This window comes from Ascidiella aspersa, chromosome 5 (assembly GCF_963924565.1).
Source record: "Ascidiella aspersa chromosome 5, kaAscAspe10.2, whole genome shotgun sequence".
NCBI classification, from domain to species: Eukaryota; Metazoa; Chordata; class Ascidiacea; order Phlebobranchia; family Ascidiidae; genus Ascidiella; species Ascidiella aspersa.
Genome location: NC_139451.1, coordinates 19,199,326 through 19,225,289, shown reverse-complemented (window position 1 = coordinate 19,225,289; position 25,964 = coordinate 19,199,326). Strand labels below are relative to the sequence as shown.

At 39.7% G+C, this 25,964-nt stretch overlaps 1 protein-coding gene across 5 annotated transcripts in view; it reads right to left on the bottom strand.

The window, feature by feature from the left end:
• The window catches only part of LOC146145236 (uncharacterized), a 57,208-nt gene that overhangs the window by 18,848 nt on the left and 12,396 nt on the right, over positions 1 to 25,964 (bottom strand). For 2 of the 5 annotated variants that reach the window (XM_083390336.1, XM_083390335.1), the window contains exons 3-6: positions 16,855 to 17,080; positions 6,451 to 6,528; positions 5,435 to 5,649; positions 656 to 737 (exon numbers count right to left, since the gene is read on the bottom strand). In XM_083390336.1, the coding sequence (XP_083246462.1) occupies positions 656 to 737; positions 5,435 to 5,649; positions 6,451 to 6,528; positions 16,855 to 17,080 (601 nt within the window). Of the gene's footprint in view, positions 1 to 655; positions 738 to 5,434; positions 5,650 to 6,450; positions 6,529 to 7,698; positions 8,648 to 12,785; positions 13,448 to 16,854; positions 17,081 to 20,769; positions 20,890 to 25,964 lie in introns of those variants that run through there. The other 3 variants (XM_083390337.1, XM_083390338.1, XM_083390339.1) reach the window with 3 other exon arrangements.

Below are 25,964 nucleotides of genomic sequence, written 5' to 3'. Positions count from 1 at the left end.
CGAGATAATCCACGACAAGCAAAGAAGAAAATACGCCGGCGCCGACTTTAATACCGCAAAAATCGTGCCCGGATCGTGTCCGGACGCCCTTGCCCCTCGTGGAAGGCCAGGTATGGCAGCAGCTGGCCATTTCGCCGTTTAGCGGTTTGTTTGCACACATTGCGCAGCCTAAGGCCCTCGAGTTGCTCTCTCTTATCGTTGTGCTTTGTTGTTCGGTATCGTTAATACGGAGCGATGGATTCCGACGCCACGTATGCTTTCAAATATGATAGGATTTGCGAAGTCTTAAAAAAATTCCCGGTGGTTTCGCGATTCGCCAGTTGGGCGGTAAGTCGCTTGTCTAGCCTATGCTTGTTTCGGATGATGGTTCCAACCTGTTTTTAGTAGAAGTTTAACAAACCTTTTCGAGATTGGTGTCGGGGACACTTGATTTGTCTCAAAAGCATTTGTTTTCCATATTTAAAACTTTTTTTCCGATAAATAAAAATAGCAATAGCAAAAAACTTAACTAGTTTCCTCTAAGCCGGTAAATCTATATGGATTCACAAAAACTACTTTCCACGTAATCAAAAATGCGACGCATTCAAAAGAAAAATAATCTCATTAATTAAGGGTTAAGTAATAAGTTGTAAGAAAAACAAGTCGAACTTCTTACAGTGTATTGGGCGCTTTTTGGTGCCGATACGGTCGCCTCTCCGAAATTTATCTGGAAGTTGTAGTCGCCCGGATAGTCGGTGCTGCAAAGAAAAAATAAATAAATAAAATAGAGTCGTTGTTTTTTAAAAGTTTAGGCTTCTTATAGTTCTTATAGGAACACAGTCATTTGGGATCGATGTTATTTTTTTTGTTGGAGCTTTTGTTTTTAGTCGATCAAGGCCAGAACGAGAACGATTGAACTATTTTTAAACGGCATAAAACATTGTTTAATGTACACTTTATCGTTTTGTTTAACTTTTCTTGTCATTATAGGGTTATCATGGACGGCGTTTGTGTGTGTAAAACTATAATCCTCTATACAAAAGTGGCTTTGATGACAATGCACGAATCCTTTTCCAAGTTTAACATGAATCGCTGATTTTTTTTCGGGTTTAAAAAGTCGTGGTCCCGACAGAAATAGAGTTTTTTTGTAAAAACAGGGATCAGCATGTTCCTAGAGTGGCTCAGCGTACAGCGCCTGTACCGCGTGGCGTTCAGTCTTTCACGCGAAAGGCCTGGCGCCAAACTCAGTTCGAGATCCGGCGCAGAAATATCGATATTAAGCTTTATATTAAGCCGGGTCGCGATCGGCCGTGTCGCGCGGCTAAATCAACACGGTGCGGACGCGTACACAAAGGGTCCTTGCGAGACAATGGCGACCTATATACACTTTTTTGTATACAATTGACTTGCGGCATTTTTGTCCGACTTCGCATAATAACCGAGCCAGTGTATATTTGAAAGCGGCGACACCGGTATAAAAGTCCAAGGGTGTAAAGTTTTATTTTTAAGGGGGAATGAGTCCCTTTCGAATTGTAGGGTATAAAGGGGTCGTGCTGCGTGTGATGCAACCTAGCCCCTTTGTGAAGTCATGGTGGGTCCTTTTGACAGCGGCTACACAAAGGGGTGAAGTTGTGAGAAAAGTAAGTCTAAATATTGACTGACGTTAAGGTACACTTTAAACATTTTTAAACGAGAAGCTTAGATAAACAATTAACAAGTTGATTCTAACGAAAACCTTTCTGGGCCAATATATGTCGGACATAGCTCTGATCTAAATTTCAAAACCAAAAAGATGAGACAAATTTTCGGCGCTCGACAGAAACGCGAAGTTGCGTAACGAAAATCAAAATGGCGTCAACTGTCCTGTGAAAGAGATGAAACAGAAAACGCGCTAGAAAATAACACACGTATCACGTATTACGAACATTAACAGAGAAAATCTGGAAAACGCAGTGGCAATAAACAAAGCCGTTTAGTAGTAAAATTATTTAAAAGTTTAGTAGTGAAATATTTAAAAGTTTTACCTCCACGTACAATAAATATTTTAGAACATCTTTCTACTCCTAATCAGAAGTTTATGTTCGTTTATGAGTGTTTTCATTAAATACAAATTTAAGTTTGTGTCGTCTTCTGTCCCAATACTCAAAAAAGCCCATAGCAAAGATTTAGGTTTACTGTTAGTATCACTAATAAACTTGCTTTTAATTTGCTTTTCTTGGTAAAAACTTCTTAAATATAATGTTAGGAAATGATTTTTTGTTTTGTTAAACGATAAATATATTGCTGGTAGCAAGGAAACAGTCGCTGACCATACAAGTTTTAGCGGCCAGCATAAAATGTTCATTGAAAAGCCAAACAGTTGCCGGTTAACCTTAAGCTAAAGGAGAGACGACAAAAACGCCCGGTGTCGCCTTACGGATTCGCCGTTGTACGCTTTCCCCTTTGGAAAGGAGGGGGGGCGAAAAAATGCCAAGCCTTTCACCGTTGAAGTTTCCGCTTATAACAAAAACACGCGGCGGCGAACGGGATCACGTAGAAAAACTCGGCGCGGGTCTGCAAAGCAAACTGGCAACGCCGCGGCTTGTTTGTGTTGCATTTCAGGCTCTTGAGGGCAAATTAAAAATCGCCGACGGAATAAGATGAAAGGAGAAAGAGTCCCAAGGAGTTTTTAATAGAGGGAGGGCCTGCGTGTGAGTGTGTAGGTGTGCTATGGGTGAACGCAAACACGGGGTACTTTTGTTCAAGGGTGGCGAGGACTGCTTCGGCTTAGGCTCGCCAAGTGCGTAACTTCACAATGCGCCAGCAGTTTTCTGAGACTGATACAGAAATAAAGCGATCATATTTGTTTTTATTACAATAGTAAATTATTTTACTGCATGTTGAGAAAATTTGTGAAATTTTAACTAAAAAAGGTATAATTTTTACAAAGCGACATTTTTTTAAAGTAAGGTTGTCGATGCGCTTGCATATCACGGGCGACTCGTTAAAAATAGAGAACTAAATAACTTCGGTATAACGTAAATTTATAAAGAGGGCCCTACCTTGAAATATTTTTAATTTGGTCAAATACCTAAGTCACCAGTTGCACACGTCAACGCTTTTAATTGTTCGAGATTTCAAGCGTCTGGTGTGGTTGGCGTGTTTGCGAACTTCAGTGGGAACTGCCGCGTGATGGATTGGTGCAAAGCGCGACAGTTTAATAGCTTTTGTTTCCCGCTACTGTTGTGAGCTGTTTGTGTTCTGGCGTAAGTTTGGCCACACCTGTGCCCGCTCGTAAAAACTGCCACCTTGGATTTTTTTTCTTGTTAAATCACCCCAAATTTAAGACGGAAGCTAACAAAAACACATTTCAGCAACCCTTTTAAAACCATGGTGTCAAAAATGGCGGGCAAACTAAAATTAGGTTTCGGTTAAAAATGGCAGTTGCAATACGCCACAAAAGAGAAAGTTCCATCTCTGGCGCTCGTAAACAGATTAATCAAGTGCGACAACGAGCAATGACACGAGCGGTGGCACAACATTGTCCCGAAAGGCGACCTGGCCCTTTAAAACTAACCGAAAGTGGGTGGGTGCTCTGTGTGTAGTACTTTAAGCTTGTGTGCCGAACCGACGATGATGAGCCTTGCTCGCAAACAGTCGCCATTCTATTCGACAGACAATACCTGTCCGCTTGCTAAACCGCAAAAAGTGTGCGATGTTTGTGCCTTTTTAATCGCACTTCGCATCTAGAGTCAATACCTCGTCGCCTTTTCGGCGCATGCGCAAACGGGTAAGGGTTGCGACACTTTTGGGGCAACGATTCTGGATCCTGGACTGACATTTGGTGCGTCCAATAGGTAAGCTAACATGTGCGAGCGATTTGGAACACCAAAGTCAATTATTTTGCTTAAATATATTTGTGCAGCGGTTTTTACACAAGATTTTAAATTAAACTTGATAAGTTAATCTAGAACACATCATACAGTACGCCAAATTGTTGTGTAATTGTCGTTGCCTTTTTTTGTATTTTTTCTTCCCTTGTACAGAATTGGCGGTTATTTAGCACTAAAACAGATCGGCCTTTGTTAAGGTTTTTGTTTTTTAGTTTCACCTAAAGGCCTAAGCTTAGTCAAAAAGTGGGAATGCAGTGTTTTGGTGCAGTAAGCTAACTGTCATCTTTTTTATTTTTTTCAGTAGCCAGCTAATTGTAATCGGCGAAAAGGGATTACGGCATTGCGCGGATGCGACAAGCGGGCGTTAGTGGGCTGCGTAAGTTATCGCCACATCTAAGTCGACATCGGCGGCAAATAGCCAATATCTCTCTACGGGACGGGGACTAGTGTGTCGGTGGCTGTCGCTTTGATAGCGCGTGTTTGCCATCGAAAGTCGCGAAGATAAGGCTGCTCATCGGTGAAGAGCGACCGATCATATCTTGTGTTTGCGTCGGCTGCTAAGATCTCGCTAAGTGGATAAGCAAGCATTCGAGTTATAATTATATGGACGGTTAACATCGGGCAACCGTTTTTTTACCAATTTTCGGGAAATTGAGTAAACAGATGGAAACGCCATATAAGAAGCGCGGCGGATAAATCGGGCAATAGGGAACGTGCCAGGTTTTCTAAGCCGCAATATATAGGGTGCGTTAAATTTGATTTTCTAAGAATACTTATCGTTGCCGCACTCAAACAAAAACTGCTAAATCACGCCGTCGACAAATTAAAGGTGCGATGGTGGGCGAGTTCGGGACGCGTATTTGTCCGCGGCAAATACGCAAAGCGAGGCTGATAGAGCGGATTTGTAACAGTAACGTTTGCTGTCGCGTCAGCAGAACCAAGGCTCGCCTGTTTTTTTTATCGCCGGGGCTCTAACTAGAACAAAGCGAGCCGGCCCTTGGCTGTACAAATACGAGCAGCGCGCGTCATATTTGCTATCGCATTTGTCGTCATACCGCGGGACTTCGCGGCAAAATCGACGATCAAACTTTCGTACACGGTTCTCTTGAAAGCGCGTCAAAGGGCCGACAAGCCGTTGCAAATTAGTTTTCGTATTTCGGCTTTTAGCTAAATATAACCACAATGTCTACAACTGACTACTTACGCGCACACCCTACGTCGAAATAATGAAAGTGACGTTTATTGTTCGCATTTGACTTTAGGTTTAACTTATACAAGCAATTGGTATTAAGATGAAAAGCATTGTTTAATGAAAACAGAAAGAATATAACTATTTCACTATGTTGAAAATGCCTTCTCGCTATGTTAAACATGAATAATGAGTTATTTGAAACGTTCAATATGATACCTACTTCTGTATGGGCTTTGATATTCTTATTACGTCTTACTACAAGCTCCAACCATTATGCTCCAAAATATAACTATTAGTTTACACTTTTTATCATTTACTGTACATAATTAAACACCGATAAATTCAATTTAGGAAGGTCAAAAAAGTACCATAAATTTCAAACAAATCCTACTTTGAAGGAATGGACGGCTTCGCAGACGGCGGGGAGGTGGGGTACTCGTAGCCCCCGGTGGGGCTCGGCGTGTAGGGGCTGCTGTGGGTGCTGTTGGGGCCTTCCCCGTTGTGGGGGCTGGTCGACTGGTAGGTGACCATGCCGTGGTGGTTTGGGTGCTGAACGAGGCCTGGCTGCTGGGCCGAAGACACGACCAGGTTAGGTAAGGTTGTGGCCTGCGGGATGAAAGATAAAGACGCTCAAATATTTGCCGTGTTATTTTTTTACGTCGAAACAAAACTTCACACCTTTTTTATATAAAGACATAAAAACAGGCATTTTACGCCTCAAAAATGCAGTAAAGCCTGTGCGTTAATAATTTGACCAAAAATGGGAAAACCTGCAAATGAAACAATTTCAGTAAAATAGAAGGACGGCGCAAGTGTAGAGAGGTACCAAAAACAGTCACATCTATAAAAGTGAGTTATATGGGCGGCCGCAATTGAAGCCACAAGTAAGGTTGCCGTTTCTCACACAGTCGTAGGCAAACTAAAAACAAAAGGTTGCTGGCATTGGAAGAAAGTCAGTTGTCACGTCGCCAAACTACATGCCGAGGTCACGGGAGTCGCGCGGTCTCGGTCATCTACGCGAAATTTCATAAGAATTTGGCGCGCGACTATTTGAGCGAGATTTGCACTTCAAACCAGTTCAGGGGTCCTATGGGACGGTCGGGAAAATTTTAGATTCGGTTTGTTACGCTGGCCTTTACTTTTTTCGTCTGGCCAGAACGAGCGTTTAATTCGCAGCGGAGTTTGTTCGGGCGTTCGTTTGTGGACATCCAGTTAGACCAGTCAAAGTTACAAAAAAAATATTTTTTAGATAAAATTATGAGTGCAGGCTTTGGGCAACATTCAAAAACAGTGGCCGGTAAAAGAAAAACTGTTTAAAAAATTGGCAAAAAAACCTTCGACGTCACAAATGCAAATTAACAGGTTTACAGATAAATTAAACAGAATGGCCGATTTGAAAACACTTACATTGTGTTGGGGCAGGTCATTGGAGTAGGATCGCATGATGGCGCCATTGCCATAGGACGGGCTGCATTGGTAGGTATTCTGCAACACAAATGGTAAAGTTTTACCTAAAATTGCAGACAAAAAGGAATACACATTTGGCAGGCCGAGGCACAATTTTGGCGTTAAAAAATTGTTGTTTTGAACGAAATCAGTTTTTTATATAAGGTTCCGGCAAATTCTTTTCATATTGTCGCTCAGATTTCACCCCCATTCTAAAGTAACCCTTAGCGGAACCGCAAAAATAACAGTTTAGTGACAGTGCTGGTTTCCGTTATAACACTCAAAATGTAGTTGTCCAGAAGGACATTTTGATCGGGATATTTTTATAAGCTACAGACCGCGGTAGAAGGGTGGGTCAGCGCAGTTGACAAACCCGGGCCCCCAAAACAACACAGATCCGGGGGCACGTGGCGCCGGGCAATTCAGCGTCAGGGGGTCATTATTAATATTAACCCACGCCCAAGGGGGGGAGACAGCTGACAGGTATACGCCGACGGAGCGAATTAAGCTCGGAAGGGCGGGCGGCCGAGAAGTGACACGCGCGTCAGTAAAAGTCGGAAACGCAGTCGCTTGGAGATCGCATTCAAATCGAAGCGAGCGTGTCGACGGAGCGGCGTCCCTTTCACGCCGATTCGCGCGCGGACGCGTGCCGTGACGCGCCAATGCGCGTGAACGCGGCGAGACGACGTGTTTTTGTTTTTAATAATTGGCGACGCAGAAGATTGGCGCGAAATGTCTTCTTGACAAGACGACGGACGGGACAGCCTTATTGGCGACTTATTTTAGGTAAACATTAATGTTATGTTACCGTTTAGGGGTGTATTGTTAACATAGTGTCTATAACTGGTCCTAAATCTCGCGTGATGCGTTGACATATGTATCACACCAAAAAACACTAAGGATCTATCTCGCAATGGCCTTCACTTGTCAGTGATTTCTGGGGCTGTTAAAACGAAATGCGAACATATTCCATATAATAACAACTACTTTTTAGTCGCCTAGAGCTAAAGCGATTTAGATAAGGTTTGTTAAAAAGGATAATTACAATTTGTGCTACAAACTGGGCGTGCCTCAAAAGAAGCAACAACGCCGCTAGTATACTATCCACGCAAATTTATTAGGCAAAACTTGTTGAATAAGCAAAGCGGCTACGGCTGATGACATTGCCGCGCTTTTTATCGCGAAAAATTCAGTTTTCGCAGAATTTACCTCATCAAACTCAAAAAACGGCGGCGGTGAAACTGTGAGCGCTCGCTCGTCTGCAGGCATACACAGCTTAAGCATGGTGCTCTGGGTGGGAGGGGTAAGACAGTGAGTTTTGAGCAGTAAAGAAACAATAAATAGTAATAAAAATCTCTCTATGTATATGTCTGAAAGATACGGGTTTAATAAAGGTTAGACGGTAATAAATCATTCAAACGACTCACAACAAATCGTTACTAGACATTATGAGTTTTAACTAACTGTACGACATGCTGAACTAAATATAAGACAACTTTAACTGAAATCTACTCATAACTCGTCTTGCTGGAAAATAATGTTCTATTGCTCTTCGCTACATCTGCTCAATTTGATCTTTTGGAAATAGTAAAAATCCAATACACGCATGGAGCACAAAAATTATGGGCACAGCAGCGCTATGACGTCCCAATTGCACCTGTACACACATACCAGCTTCGTAACCAACTAAACGCAGCAGCATTAAGCCACGCAAACTATGCGAGGTCACGACATTACACTACAGAGACTACAAATGAGTCTGCCCGGGACACTAATACCGATGGACCACACGTAACTAACGTATTCCCCAAACATCTGAAGGCTGTCCGCTTCTTTCGTGCCGAGGGCGATTTTTTAAATCCCTCCGCTCGGCCACCGAGAGAGTCGAGGAGAGAACGAGCTACAATCCTGCAACAACGGTAGTTCGACCGTTATTAACGAACAAACTATGACCCGGCAGACAATAGGTGCCGGGTTATGATGAAAACAAACAGTCCTTTCGCGACAGGCAAAAGAGAGAGGGCGAAAGCGGAGCCGCGAAAAAGGCGAGAACGGAAAAAGGAAAAAGGGCAATCGAGAGAGCTGAAAAACTGGAAGCCGACGGGAAACAGTCGAAAAGGAACAACGGCTTTCGCGATTTGAAAGCAAAGTTTTGTTTGTTCGGAGAAACAAAAGTAGCAAAGTCAATATTTTCTTTGCATTTGGCGGCGACGCTTTTTTATAACAGTTAAAATGTCCGAAATTCGCAAAGGTGCTTTGTGGAAATGTGATCTTAGCAATATTTTACCCTTTCGGCAGCACATTCTGGAAAGCTGTTTGTTGTTCATATAACCTTAAATTTTAGGGGCACAACAATATTTACGACAAATCATCAGTATTAGGATTTATCTACATTTAGTATCAAGAATATGTGCAAATCTTGTTGATGGTGTGGGACACATCCTATGGTTATATGTGCGCTCTAGCGCTACCGAGCGGCAAAAGGCTGTAATAAACAAGTAAAACACTATGAAGTAATTTCTCTCTGACAACTACATCAAATTTACATATTGTCATCAAATTTACATATATCATTAAAGGAAGGCCACCTAGCTATTTAAACAGGTGGCCTGTCATTTATTGAAACAGGTTGTCGTTCAACTGCGTTAGTCGTTCAACTACTTTAAATTTAGTACAGACATTAGTTTTATTACTATCGGTCGTACCGTACACCTGCCCGACTAAATTTACGCAACAGAGCGTGCATAAAGAACACTCAGGGCAGAATATACAATTTTTTCTCCTTCAGACGTTTGAAGTACGCGCTGTGACAATATTGCTAATAATACAAAACTTTTTGCCGGAGATTGGCTTTGGTTAAACAAACGTTCGACAAATTTGCGAACTGCGCAGTGCGCAGAAACCATTCGTTCCTACATTTTAATGTGGAGAGCGCAGAAGGTGTTTCAAGCCAGGAAAAGAAATCGGAAAAAGGGTCAAGTGTAACGTTCCAGAATACACATCGCCAATTTTTGACACGTCAATTGGCACCCTCGCACACTAAACGCCCCTGTCCGCTTCGGCAAACGCCAGCCCGACCACGGCAAATACTGACAAACCTTTAATCGCTTTGTATTTGGGATTGCCGGGCCCTTACCATGTGGGTACGGCCCTCAAGTCAAATCGTAGACCAAACGCGTCTTACATTTTTATAAGACCTTAAGACTTCGGGGCGTGACCCCTTCTATTTGCCTTCAGCAAATAAAACAATGGAAAAGAAAACGTTATGTCGCTATGAACAAATACTGCGATTTCTATGGGTTCGAGCATTGTCAAACAAAACTAATACCGAGTCAACGAAATATGGGGCGACAGTTTGAAAAAACTTTTTATTACTCAGCGAAAATATTTGGTTAAATAACCTTGAGGTCAGCGACATTACGTGAAATTTATTCAGAAAGCGACTTTCAACAAAAACAACAACAATACAACCAGGGTGGCAAAGCGAACGCGGTACAGCGCACACACAACGCACATTCGTTGTAAACAAACAAAAAGCATACGATTACAGGTGAGCTGGCTTAAAGCTGTTAGCGCGATTGCATAATCACGCGGTGTTCATTGCGCCACATCCGAGCCCCTCATTATCCCAAATGACCGAAACGGCTTTTACAACTTCCACAATCGCGCGGCGAGTAATAAAACGGATTTGCTGCCGAAAGACGAAAACTCAGCAAGCGGCGGTTTAAAGGCCCCCGCTGCAAGCAAGCAAGCAAGACAGCGTCGGGCTGTTACGAATGGGAATCAAATTTCTTGCTCTCTCAGGGCGTAACCGTGTATTTGCTCGCTTAGGCAAACTTATGCGATTGGACGGTTGGCGCACGGCGACGGATTTACGACCATTATTATACTGCGTGCTCTCGGTTGGCAAAGACGACCACGACGACGGGCCCTTCGTCATCGGCGAAAGTTTGCCCTGTGACGTAGACAATAACGCATACCTGCGCGACCTTAAATCGCCCCCTGTGTGCTGCTCTGGGACTGTCTGTTCAATTGCTCCACTATGTTTGTGGATGGCATTTTAAATCGCAACGAACTCCAGGCAGTATAATCCTTCGCTGAATGGTGCATTTTTAACCTTTCCAGTTGGCGACAAAGCAGAGCGCCGTTTTTTTGGCCAAGCACTAAAAGGACTTATATGACATGTGGGTGACTCACTATCAAGCCTCCCAAAAACGTTTTAATCGCTTTACACAAAAGGGCAGTTTTAAAAACCTTTTACAGTTGTATGGTTCGATCAGCTTTTTGATCGTCAGTTTATCCCTCATTAATTATTCCAAATTTGTGTAGACGTGCGTTTGTAGCCAGACCAACGTCCTATAGTCCTAAATCATCATTCTGGTGTGCCATACAATAAGTAAGATAAATCGTATGGCACATGCTAGAACGCCATATTTTTTGAATTGCGAAAAAAAAACTTGTACTGAACTTAAGTTACGATATATATCTGCTGAGAAATGTAATGCAAACGCAGCTGTTTTGCTACTAATGGTTTCTATTGACTTTTATAGTCCGTGATCGTAAAAACGCAGCGAAAGCCGGACTTCGGATTTTCCGGAGCCGTTAAACACCGGACATTTAACCCGAGCGGCTTTACGCTTGATTTTCTCTTCCGTCGAAAAAGGATAATGTTTAACCAACGACTCGCACAATTGGCTTGACTTATGACCAGACCCATGACTCTGGTGTTGAAGCCGGCGAAAAAATGGCTTCAGATGAACTGTGAACAACCTTAACATGGATTATCCCTGTAACCTCTTTTTTATAATAAGATTAAAGCACAATAATTACAGCAAAGTGATTTTGTTGGCATAGTTGGTCCAGACGAATTTAATGAAAAATTTCGTACCAGCGTTTTATAAAAACCAAATATATAAGACCGTTTACCGTAAAATTTGGGCTTTATATTCCATTTGTTTATTTTTATAGTACAGTTACTCTTGTATAATTCGGCTGTCGTCATTAAAAACGCTTTTAGTGAAAGTGTTTTAGAGTGGTTTTAAGTGGGAACAAATCTATATTTAAAATATTTATTCTGTACTACACTTTGAGCAATAAAAATATATTTATAAACGAAAAAGTTCTATTCAAAAGTTGAAAACACGGAGATACAAATGGCGAATGTTCGTGCTGTATGCCCTCAACACAAGTTAAAAAGCAATATTGCTACATCACTATTGAATCCAGCTCAGCCGATATGGCAGTTAGATGGCAAAACAACCGTCACTCGTCAGGTGCCACTGGCAACCGCCACGTGTCAACAATCACTGCGCCCTACATTGTCGGGTACGAGTTTCAAACAAAACGCCGGTTTGGATAATTCGATACCCGAGGCTTAACAGTGTCGAGTCCAGCGACAAATCCCATGCTATGAAGAGGGAAAGCTGAACGTTTCTTTTAAAGCCGTTTATCGAAACAAATTTGGCGTTTAATAACTACGATTCACTTTATCCAATCAAGTTTACCGTTTAATAAATACGATTAACTCTATCGAATCAAATTTAGCGTTTAATATTACGACTCACTTTATCGAATCAAATTTAGCGTTTAATAAATGCGATTAACTTTATCGAATCAAATTTAACGTTTAATAAATATATTCACTTTCCAAACCTGTATCACCAAACGCAAACTTGTCAAGCGCTTAACTTAAAAACTAAAAACGACAAAGAGTGTTAAATAATGACCCAACAAGTTTCACTTAGAAGTGTTTTTAACGCGTAGTTTTCCACAGTTAACCACACACAAGCCTATCGAAATAAAACAACCTTTTTACAAGCGCCTGTACGTTTATAAATGTTATCTAAAAATCAGCCTTTAACATTTCTTACCGACATACGCAATGTTTTAAATAATTGAAGTATAAATATTCCATACATGAAAATCGCATTTTCTATGCAAAAAACGACGATGTAGATTAATGGACTTGCCTTTGGAGCTTACTATTAAACTGAATCTAAATCTAAAAACAATAACAGTACAGATTTTTTTAAAGGGAAACTAGAAAGGAAAAGAGTGAAGTCTTAATACTTAATAGTAAGAACCACTATTAGAGCTGCGATCTACTGTTGCAGAGTTTCTGATTAACCTGATTCGCAGAGTACGCTAGCTTTTTCTTTAGAAAGAATAATACTCCGAGAGAGTAAACTGCTGTTCCACTGTACTTAAACTGCCTTATAAAAAATACGGTTTCGCAAACTCCAACAATTGAAATATCCAGCGTTAAAGTATTGAGCTGTTTTGCCGTCGAATCTTACCCGCAGGTTGCCGTTCTGTACAATCAAGGAATGGCCCATGTCCATGTGCGGCTGGACCTTCATAAACTCCTTCGTGTCCTTTATTCCGTAAATGGGCGTCGCGGCGATTTCCATGGCATCGGCGGCGACTACTCGCATAGGGGCGAAAGAAAAATGGCAGAACCACGAATTTCCCTTGTTCAGCCCCGCTAAATAGCAGCAAGAAATCGAAGTCTAAAATTTCGCGGGGCGAAGATTTTGTCAGAACGTGATTTGGCTCCAAAAATACTACAGAAACACTTTGATCTACCCTATATAGTGCTTAGTGGCTCTAAAAATAAACAACTTGCTCGAATCGTTAAACGTTGAACCGCCGGTAAATAGAAGTCCGGTCCTGCTGCTTTCTTTAAAATACTCTTTATTGGTGTTTTGTTTTGACTAAAATAGCTAATAAACTTTGTTTTAAAATTTACCTAAAATAAGAGATCTACATGCTTTTTTTACTTTCAATAATCGCTTTAAGTAACATTTAATAGTCGTAATAAACATTTTTTACTCAAAAAATACACAGTTTTCTGTCTAATGTTAAATTACATCATTCTAAAAACTTAAAAGTTTTTCTGTGCGCATTTTAACTACCGAACCCTTGTGATACCCCGCCAAAAACTTCACCTGAGAAATATCCATCTATAAACTTATGATTTTCCTGACCCACAGCTCCTAACCCTAACTGTGCAGCATCGAACTGGTCCGGGTCGCTAAACCCGAATTTACTTTCATTAAACAGCTGAGATAAAGAGACAAAGCGGTGACGAGCTAAAAACAAGTTGCTCTTCCGCTGCTGTCTCTTTGGCATTCCAACTCGACACCAATCGGATAAAAAATAAATAAAAAAGAGACCAGTATTTTTCCTACCAACATATTAACAGCTGCCTATTGGTGGACTCTTTGAGCGGATGAAGCATCATAAGGATAAAAAAAATCTTTTGCGCTCGCAAAAACTATCTTCTTATTGGCTAAATTAGGAGCCGACTAAAATGCAAGAGAACAACTTTAGGTGGTCCTCTCGGAACAATGGTCCTCTTTTACCTTTCCTGCCTTCTCTTATCCTTCAACAAATCCAGAAGTTGCGTTCAAAAAGCAAGAAAGAAAAAAACTAAGAAAGGCTGAGAAAGCGACCAAGTTTTCCGGAGCCGAGAGGAAACGAGATAGCGTCCCCTGGTAACTGATCCTAACTCGAAAGGCGAGCGCCTTAAGAGACCCAAGTCGAGCCGCCGCTGTGGGGCGCTGTGCGCTATACAAGCAAACACAGCGGCCACGGCGGTGACAACCGGGGAGAGAGAAGGAGCGTACACACGACGGCGTGTCTCAACCTGTGCAGGGCGCGGGCCAAAACGGACAAGTCTGGCGATTTGCTTTCGGCTGCTGCTCATCGGCATTCTTCCGACTTTACTTTTTCAAAGCCAACGGTTTTCGCTGCGCGTCCGTCGTGGTCGTTCCGAGAACCTTTAAACTAACTATATTACATGCGCTTGGGCTTTCCTTTTTATTTCGCTGCTATTATTTTTCATGAGCAAGGTTAAGGGCTCTTTGGGCTTCGATGCCTAACAAACAGTACGCCACAATTCCAGACTGTAACACAACATTAAAGGATACACGATTTAACGAAATTCTAGTATTTTCAGTCAGTTAAAACTAATTACAACTGACTTTATTTAAGCAAACTATCGACAAAAGCAAACATTCGACTGCTGTTTAAAACGCCACCAACCGAAAGTTGGCATTTGGTTAGGATGCTAGGCTACCATAATTTTAAACCTTATAAACACGAACAAATACGGCTCTACATTCACATACAAACAAAATGTCAACTGGACGTTTACTGACTAACCAATTTCGCTAACTGATCAGTCGGTGTTCGAGGAGGTCGGTTATATCGTCAATATTTCAACGGACATTTCGAATATTAACAATACGCGCATGCTACGCGATACGGGGTATGTCGGTGGGGCAAAAGGGTCCGATATAGGGTTTCATGTGGACTCCCAGGCTAAGACAATGGGGCTCATCGGCGGGGGACTGACTAATGGTATCGTGACACAGGTTTGCCGTAATCCGATATGAAGCTAGCGGGAGCCTTTCGCGCCGACACCCATTGATCAGGCGAGAAGCAAAGTGACGTCACAACGCGAATTGGGAGAACAAACGTCGCGGTATTAATTCGAGAACATGCGGCGTATCACAAGACAAAGGCGCGATGAGCAACGGAAAATTTGGACGGTTGGCGATATTAATTGCGCGTATTGAGATATCTGGTTATTGTGAGGCAGATTTAATGTCTGTTGATAATATCGCAGTTGCGTGGGAAAGACTTTACTTCGTGAGGAATGGATTCTCGCGATTTCTTTCGGGTTGTGTTGTGTAACAAAGTACGCATTGTCGCCTAAAGTGAATTTACCGAACCTAGTGGTAGCAATGAAAACACCTATAATTAATGTTTAAAAAAACACATATCGGTTTTTGTAATTGAAAACAGCAATTTATTCTGAAAGAGCAATTTATTCGAAACGTTAAAGGCTTGTAAGATGAAATTGAGCACAATGATTAATGGGTTTGATTTAGCAATACATTCAGTTAAATGATAGTTTAAATATTTTTTGGATGGAGACTATTCAAGCATAACATTACGCTATTAAAATTCAACAATAGTTGTAAACAAACACCAAGAATATTTCTCGAAAAAGTTTTAAAGCTTTGCTTTAAAGAAAACTTTTTGCATTTATTACAAACAAACAAATAGGGTTAAAGAGATCTTATTATCGAAACACCACGCGTCACCCTGACGACGCGATTTAAAAGTCTTTCGAGGTTTCCAGGAAAAAGGCAATCTCCCACGAAGCTCGTGGTCATTTTCCAAACCGCCTTCTTTTCAAAATGCAAGAGAAGCGACGAAAAAAGAAAGACGCGGGGGAAAAAGGCAAATCGTCTGTTCGGCACGTCACAAATGTAGTTTGTTTTCAAACTCGGAATGATTTTTTTGTTTGTTCGTGAAATCACGTGACATTTTAATCTTTAAATAAATTTCAAATTTAATAAAACTGAATTTTAGTCTTCGTTAAACTACACAGCGCCCCGGAGGATTGAATACCAACCACAAACCCTCATTTAAACCTTTATTTTGCACGAGAGTAATCCAGATAGGGTTATCAGGTTTTTACTGCATGTTTCAGTTGTTTTACAAAAACTATCGTGTTTATGGTTCCGTCAAACATTGGTTCCGTCAACATTGGTTTTACGACGGACGGTCAACATTTTTTCCAGTGTTTCTGCGAACAAGTGGTTGCGTATAAACGCAGGCTACCAGTGATTGTTTAAAAATGACGATTGTGGCTATTTGCACTTTTTTATTTAAAACACAGACATTATGTTGATTTTTTTCGCAAAGATTAAAAACTGTTAGGCTATCGTGTTAGGAAGCATTTAGCTGTATGTTAAGGCGATGTCAAATGAGAATACTGTTATCAATAGAAAAAATATGATAATTAATTATAAAATAGAGACGTGTACAAACGACTGGGGCCAGAGTACGGTCTGCAGCACCTATTTACGTGGTCCACACAACCTTCGTCAAGTAGTCAAATTTAATGGTTATGCAGTGTTGTATAAGTTTACAGGTAATTATGAAATGATGCAAGTCCTCCAAGACGAGTCATTTGTAAAATATGTCCAAATTAAGTCAAGTTCCCCCCCTTTTAATAACTGGAAAGTGCTAAAATATTTGTCTTCTTCTTGCGATACTTTCATCCTTCGAATTTTAATCATATTTAGCACAGTTGTTGTGTAATATAAAGTACGTCACACGTACAATGCCTTTTCCAAGTGCTACTCCAAAATTGTACAATTCTAATGGATTCTTAATTTTTTTAAGCTAACATTTAAATTCGAATTTAGCACGCCATTGAAAAGGTAAAAAAGTCGACTATTAGCAACAAGAAAGGGTTTGAAATTAGTATTACCCAAAACGTGTATATTTATATCAGTTGAACTACAGCAAAATAGCATTATCACGTTAAATACCACAATCAAATACCTCATTTTCTTGGTTTAGGGCAGCGACGTTCGCGTTGTGACAGGGCAGCTGACTATGTTGTTGGTTGGCAAGGGCGGACACTTCAGTGGTGGCAACGGTCGACTGGCTGTTGCTAAAAGTGGGAAAATCCTCGATGGTGGACAGCACCTCCAGTGAGATCTGGTTTTCCAGCGGCCCTTCGGTTTCCGAAAACGCGAAGATCGGATCGCTCACCGTTAAGTCGTTCCTGCCGAGACAAATGTTACAGTGATAAGTGATGACTTTAAACCAGTGGTTCTCAACCGGGGTGCCGCGGCACCCTTGGCTTCCACTTCTAATGCTCAATTTGAAAATGTTTAGGAATCTGATTTTTGCTTAATTGTTACAACATTTTTTATTTAAGATTAGAGTGGAATAAATCCAGTTATAACTTCCTACGTTGTGTAGAGTTAATGTGTTGTTCCAGTTCCGTTTATTGTGATTACCTATAGAAAAATCTTGTAGGGGTGCAGCAATCTATTTATTATTGCCGAGGGGTGACGTCAGCCATAAAAGGCTGAGAAACACTGCTTTAAACTCTACGATGTCTGATTGTGATATTTGTGTCTTTGCTATTCTACAATTATTAAGTATTGTTCTAGAAAATTGAAATGACATTTTTGACGTAGCTGCCTGGTAATTAAAATACGTGAATTGGGAATCGAGCAATATACAGGTTGAAAGTAAAGCTTTTGGCAAATTTAACTAAACGTAAATGCAGAGAATTTTGCGATTTGCGCATTATTTTGTTATTTTTAAATTAATTTTCAATATAAGTGGATTTTATTAGCCAAAACGCGCCGTGCGAATGAAAAATGTAAGTAAAAACTATTCGTAGCACTAAACTCCCCAAAATCAGAATGCGTCTTTTTCAACGTCAACACCCAAGACACATTGACTCGGTCAAAGAAACAACCCGTTGTTTGGACGATCGACCTTTCTGTGTCGACGTTTTTCTGTCGCCTTAACAAAGGTGTGCATTGTAGCAATTTGGTCGGGCGCCAAGTCCTTTGAGTGGGCGTATAGGGGAATGGGGCTTGTTCTACGCGACAATTAAAAAAAGCACACGGGCCCACGCTTGATATGCCATGTCGTTGTTTACGTTAGTTCAATTTGCGCATGAAACGAAATTTTGCGACATATGCCAACAAAAAGATAAACGAGATAATAAAAATTATTGCACACTAGATTAAAAATATATTTCCAAATGCTCTTTTAACATTTTTTTATGTTTGTGTTATTCTGATTTCCCTGGAATTCCCAAAAAGAGCAATGTTTTTTCTAAATACGGATATTTCAAACAGCACTGGAATTGCCGTATGTATACTGTATAGTGTAGCTTGCAACATAGTGTAAAGCTATTTTAACGTGGTCGATTTTCGTGTATTACTTGTCCTAACAGCTCGCTGAAGAAATATGTTTTAACTCGTACGATTTTATGGTTGATATTAAAGTCAAGAAACCATTTCGCAAACGGCAAATACGAAGCCGCAAATTCAGCAAAAATGTACGGTTGCGTAACATTTTTGCTAAAAATTTTTTGCAAACTTTTCACGAGGTCGCAATGAAATCGCGGTTCAAACATTTGCAGTCGCACCCTCGCAAAATCTTTAACGGGCAAACAAATAGACGTTAAAACTAATCGATAATGTGTAATTTTCCCACGGCCCGTCTATCGATTTTTGGGGCAAAACAGACGAAATTTCAACACAAGACGTAATTGTGTGCTTGGACGACAAACGACTTGAAGTTGACCTATTCCTCGCGGTATGTAGTCAGACAACAAAACCCACCCCTTTCTGTTTTATTGTCTAAAGGTTATTTGCATCTATATAAATACTCCTAAATTAAGATAAATTAATTAAGCTTTTGACAAAAATCTGCACAATCACAATTTGAGTAAATCTTAAACTATTGGCCTTTTCTTAACACACAGAAATATGTTTTCCATGGAATAATATAACGATGTGCCAACAGGACAGCTCTCAAATGAATAGAATACGTCCAACAAAATACTGTTACAAAAGCAATTTGAAATATCTATTGAACTCCCGTAGAATTTTTTTTAAGTAAACGTGTAATCAACCCTTTAGAAGTATCTTAAATTTAAAAAAAATGGTTTTCCTGACTTCGTACAAGGGTCGTACTGTGTGGATAAATCTTCTGCTGATTTTATAATTAATTGCTAATGAAAAAACGACTTGCACGAAACAAATATAATATCTGCAAGTAGCAACAGCTTACCTGGTGCCCTGAATTGTCATTTTTTACATCAACTGCTTCAGATTAACATATTAAAATAATCAGAAAATCCAACCCTAAAGAAACGCAATTTATCCAACGGGGCCCAGCCTTCAAACGTTAAAACTAAAAAGATATATTTCCCGACCGGTGAATACCATTTATGTTACCAACTATGTGCAACCAAAGAACAAGGTACCAAAAAGTTCATATTTTCCACCGGTGAATACCCCGCTGGGGATAATTCCCTGTAGTGTAGAGAAATGGCAAACCAGTATAAATAGGAAAACATTTGGTGACCATTTGTCGAGGTGGTGTACCAAATTATTGATTTACGAAACGTATAATTTCGGACAAACTAACGCTAAATAAGATTTTTAGGCAGAAACAATGTCACTTAAGGCCAACACAAAAAGATTAACAAAAAAACACCGAGGTCGGTTATTTCCCTGGCTTTAATTAATATATCACATTTTCCAGATGTGACAATCCCTCGAACCCATAAAATAACTTTAGAAATAGAGTTCTGTAGCAAACTTGTAGAATCAGTTGGTCTGACATTCTGACGAAAAACATATAAGCTATGAATTCATGAAAAAATCGTAATCATTCAATACTACTGGAAAATTGGCAGCTAACAGGTTAAAAATTTAAACACTATGCTTGAAAATCGACAAACTGACCAATTGCAAAAGTTCTGATAACCTAGGTATGAGTTAGACGTAAATTGGGTGACGATTTCGACAAATCAGTGACCTTAGCGATAAATAAGGAAACCACCTTAAACCTTTGATTTCAACTGTCCCGTCGGCGCATAGGTGAGTCAAACATACGCGATAGGCTAAAAATAGCCAAGGGGTGGGTTAAGGTTTAAAAAATATTATTTTTATAAAATGGATTTAATTTATTCGACGCACATATAAGTGGGGTAAGTCTCTTTGCAACGGAACATTAATCTTTGTGTCATGCCCTAAATGCGGCCTTAAATAATTACAAGTTAAGACATTTTTCTGAATAAACTTTTGGGCAGTCAGCAGAGTGAAGTGTAATACTTTTTGTAAAACATTTAAAAGATAATCCAAAATTAACGGGGATATGTTCCACAGGAACACACTTGCGATCTTCATACAAAGTCTTACATCTTTTCAACACACTAATGTACTGTATAAGCTGCCTTTAGGCGCTCTGGTTTCAGATTATTTTACAGCCATTTTAATGACATCAGTTTTTTTTTAATGGAATTAGTTGTGCATGATAAAGTCTTCCTTGGCACACAAATAGTTGACAAGGCTGACATAAACTATATAATTGAGCAAACAAAACTTTTGCATAAACAGATTTTGTTTTGACTTTTTTACTGCTGATAAATAGAAAAATATTGATGCAACTACTTATAATGTGTTACTTATAAAGGGGCAACAATATAGGAATATTACAATGAAACAAAAGAGTATGTCCAACTTTGTTCGGCACGTGTTTTGATGGAATCTAAGTAACCGCCAAACTTCAAAAAGAAAACACGCAAGGCTGCCGAAGCAACATCAAAAGAACCTCTAGCTGATGACGACTTCCGAACGACCACATTAGGCGAAAATATCAAAGCAGAAAAACCGCGCAACACTTAAATGTGGTTTATTCGTTGTCTTTCCGCCTTACCATAGAATGGCGTCCGCCGGGTCTTGTGTTTGAAGTTCTTGCATTTGGCCTTGGTATTGGTCGCGACAAAACTGCAACTTGCACTAGTGTTTTTTGAGCAACTGAGAGCACAGCAATTTGGTAATCGGGTTGCATTGAAACCTTAAGCTTAATATATTGCTATACAACTAAAGCCTTTTCTGTGTGAACAGTAAAACGGTAAATTTTAACAATAAATTAACTTCTAATGACAATCACGCCCTTTCGATAATGTTTCACTTCAAATTAACACGCTCAGCAAACACCAGTTTTCATAACAATGCAGTTCAAAAAAAATTAAGCAACCGTGGCAGATGTTTAATTTATGACATCATAGCGGCGATTGTCTCACTTGAAGCGCCTGGAAAACGCAACAATAAAGGAGATCTATAAGCCCTAATATCTGCTAATGTTAGTTTAATTAAGATTGCAGAACACGCAACATTATACACTTTTACATTTAAAATATAAAACCTAAAGGATTTTGGACCACGCACTCGATCCACAGATATAGTTATTTAAACTATTTGTTGGAAAAAATAGTATACTGTACTGTCACAGATCAAACTAATACTTCGCATTTTAGGCAGCCGAAGCATATAACTCTTACACATACTGCATTTTTCTTAACAACGTAACAAACAACATGCGGTGAATAAATACCCTATTTTAGAGTCCTGCAATATATTTGGCATATTATTTAGAAAATATAACAGCGGAAAAACCTTAAACATCATTTGTTCTAACTTCTAGGTGTTAAAAGCAACTAAAATCTCTTGAACTTCTCGGCGGCGCCGGAAATTGTCTAATTAAGTAGTAAATTCCCCACCCGCGTTCACTGGAATGCAAAAACAGTTTTAGACGGTGGCGAGAAAACCTGCATCTTTCCCACAAAAAGAGGCGAAAACATTGCCGGATTATTTAGGACAGTAAGACATCGTGCAAACGACAGTGCAGCAGAGACAAGTTATGTTCGACAAAGCGAAAGTCATATAAAATCCGCTTAAAAATGTTTATTCTAACAACAACTCATGTCCATTGAGTAACCGTTAAAATTGCAAACCTTCCAACAATCTTGGCTCATTTTTGTGCGTGCACACAGTGTTAACAAAGAGTCGGCCTTAAATGTCTGTCAAAGGCTCGTTTCAAACTAAATAGTTACTTTATGTTGAAAAAATTTAAACATATCGGTTGACATTGTCAACTTAACAGTTTTAACATATATTTTGGTTGTATGGCAAACCAAGTAAAAAAAGTAAATTACTGCACACAATACACGGACTTTAGAAATTCGTGATAAACGCGAACAAAGCAAACTTGTTTTTATTAAAGTCTTGTCTAATATTACAAATTTCTAAAATATCAATGTTCAAAGTTTTGTAACTCAATTTTAAGGAACGAGGAACATAGCATACTGTCAATATCTTAAACGACATACGACATCCTTTTAATAACAAATCATTGCGTCTTGCTTATTTAGAATCCACACTAAAAACTTTTTCCTGTTAACGTCGCTAAAACTATTTAAAGCTTTACTAATTGTTTTTTTCAATTCGACACAAAAAATTAAAACAAACCTCATTTTCTTACGGGGAATAAAATAAATAAATAGCACTCCTGACTGCTTTATTTGCTACGGGGTTGTCAATCGATTTTAATATTGTCGTCAAATAAAATAAGACGCTCTCCGAGTACTAAAAAAGGGCAAGTTCAATGTATCAAACAACCGGTCTTAAATGCAAATACACTTGCTTTCCTAACTTAATTTGCAACCGTGTATAAACGCTACCAAATCCCTTGAAATTCGCTGCGAAAACTACCACTGACTTATTTCAAATGTTCACCGTCTTTCTGCGATACCGCGATCGCTAATTTCTCGCTCAGGAATCCCAACATTACGTCACCGGGTTTGGTGAGAAAAAAGACACGAGCGCTCTCTCGCTGTCTCACTCTCTCAGCGCTAAAATGCTTATTAGGGCTACGACTGGCCCCGTTTATCGTAAGCGGGGCGTAATCTTGGTTAGTTATCTTTAAAAGCGGCACTCGAAGCCTAACAATAACAGAGCAGGTGTTTGAACTGCAAAGATGGTAACGACCACATCTCCAGCGTAATTTCTTATTTTCTTTAAGTTTAGCGGGTATTTTTAAAATAACTAGAAAAGATGGGAAAGTAATAACGTGTGATTTTATACAGTTGCCATGAAACCTTATGCAGTTGCCATGAAAACCAAATAGCTTCAATTGAATGTTAAACGATATGTTGTTCTTCTGGTGTTGCCATAACAGCGTAGTATCGCACCGATGTATTTCACACCTAACGGAATAAAATATTCAAGCAAATGTGAAGGAATTGTAATGCAATGCATAAATAGATACAAACATACACAGAAAAAATACAAAAAAAATATTAACATATCTTAAAAAAATCAAAATGATTAATGTGTAATAAAAGCAAGTTGTTGATTTTGTTGTACTTCTTACAAACGTGTGATGTTAAACAGTAACGGAGTTAGCCACCTATACTAACTGGATACCTTAAAGTCAAGGAACTAACTCGAAATATTTTAATTAGTTTGGAAACTCGTTTTGCGTTAATGTGTGGTGGCTTATAAAAAAGAAAGCCAAAGAACGAAAAATTATCCCAGCGAAAACCCTCAGTTCGTTCTATAGATCATAAAAGGAGATTAAATCGGAGTTTTCGCAGAGGTTTACTCTACCGCGATTTTTTCGCCATCGGTTTTGCAGCTGGCCACGTATTGTTGCTGTTAGCGGTTGCGGTGTCTGCCGCCAGACACCAGCCCCAATATATATACAAACAACCGCCAAGTGTGCGCTAATGTTTCGCATCAATATTAATGGGCGCAGGTACTAAAACAAACGCTTATGCGGGCGGCAACGAGACTTCACAACTTCGGGCCTTTCGCGATTTTCTCCCTGGCCGTTTGTCTTGAGAGAGACTGGTATTAGGGCTGGAAAAAATTTCCGAAATTATGTCACGCGTTTTTGTTCTTTGGCGGCGAGCATGTCGTAAGCAAGGCGCTGCAGATGCTTTATAATCATAACAACAGCGAATGCTGCATTTTCGATTAGCCGCAACAAATTGCTTGCCGCGCGATGTAATTGTAATTAACCTTTTTGCTTACTTTGTCACGTTAAAAAAACATGTAAAATAAATGATCCTACTTGGGCAGCATAAACCGTATAACTTAATTATTTTCTTATTACAATCCTCTAACGTTTTAATCATTTACACTAGAATTTGATTCCAAATAAAAAAATAATCTGATTTCCTAAAAAAAATTACGATACGCAACATTCTCTTGATCTTACAGCGTTGCACCTTTAGGTATATTCAATTTAAATGCCGATTCAATCTAAAATTTTGAGTTTTTTCTTTATTATATAGTTTGTGTAATCATTTAAAATACGTTTCATTTTTATTTATTATAGGGTCAGCTTGCGGTACATAATTAAGAAGCGGTAGATAATTGAGAAATCCGGTTCATAAAATGATACATGTTAAGGAGTTAAGCGTTAAGGTACTTCTTTTGATATTGTTAACGCTGACGACACTTGCTTCGGATAGCTTTGTTGTTAAAAATGCCGAAACGTTCGTCGTACATGCGCCGTTAAGTGCTCAGTTCCCACAGGCAATAGTCTTGTCTTGCTATCGCAAACATTTTATGGCTTATGCGGCGAACATTGCGCTCTTCTAAATTTTTGAATTAAGTTGGCTAAAACATTGTTGTTTCGGTGGCACTTTGAAATAGAAGCGCGGTGTCAAGTAATACAGTCATTGACCGTTACGAACCAAACAGTTTCTTATTTTGCCTGAGAGAGACACCCTTGTTTTAGAAAGAAAATAAACACTTTATTGTTTTTTAGGTTAAAAAAGCAAAAATCCTCCACGCAACATTGTCACCCGATAACAAACTATTGACAGCCCAATGATAATAATTTCACTAAAATCATCGCAATGGACAATTTAACTCATAAAGCTAATTATAACGAAGCCTTGAAAGACCCAAATGTTTCACGGAAATAAACTTGCAAAAAAAAACATTTTTTTATCTTTCACACAACCCATACATATATGGAACCCTAGCTGTAGTCATCATAACAAAATTAATAAAAAAGCATTCATACATACAATTCATGTTAGAACGTTGACAAGTATTCAAAACGCCTCATTAATAAATAGTCGAGATAAAAAATATTCGCACTTCTGCCCAACTCACTAAGGGCGACAGATCTTTAAAGAATCGGTTGAATCGGATATTGTTATGCAATTTGATTCAGTTAGAAGGCATCCCATTATATTCTATCAAACAGGCATAAATACCCGACATGTTGCAGGAGAAAAACAACCTAACGAATTTAGAAACAACCTTTTTTTAGAAAACTTTTTTTTTAAGAAAACAGATTCCGATGAAGAATCGTTAATCACTAATTTTAACAGGCGGGAACTTCGTTGTTCACCCCCTGTTTCACATTCGACAATTTTCAAACGAAAAACACGCCCCAAAGCTACTGCCATGGTCCTGTACAAAAGGTAATTATTTTTTTAAAACTTGAAAGTTCAAGGTAACCAAACCGATATACGGTGTTTATCTAACGCGGTGGGGTAGGTCTGCGGCTAAACATTAAAAACTCTAGCGAAAAAAATGAGCGTGAAAACTTGCTGGCAAATCTGATCTAAAGGTTTACATCAGAGGAGGTTTTAAAGTTATGTAAAATCGTTAGGCAAACGCTACACAGCCAATAAACGCCACACGCTCGCGTTAAAAACTCGGCTCGAATTTCTCGCACAGGAATCTCTCGTTGGAGTCACGCGCCCAAAGCGACGAATCACCGATCGCCTTTTTCCCGCACTGTCCAAGTGCGCCTGGAGAGGTCGACCGTCGACTCGGCAGTCGTGTCGAGTGGCGCAATAGCGGCTTCGAAAAGTGTAAACGTTGCTAGGGGCTTTGTGGCGAGGGGCTCGTTGCTAGGGCGACTTATACAGCGGTAATCTCGCCGAAGCCACTTTTGCTGCGGTTCCGGGTATACATCGATTTTTTACACACTGCGAACGCGAGCTTTAGAGACCTTTAAAAAGACAGGCTAGTCGGTTTTAACAAATTGCAATTTTATTCGGATAATTTTAAATACATTTCGCCGCGCGTTCACTAAATGCA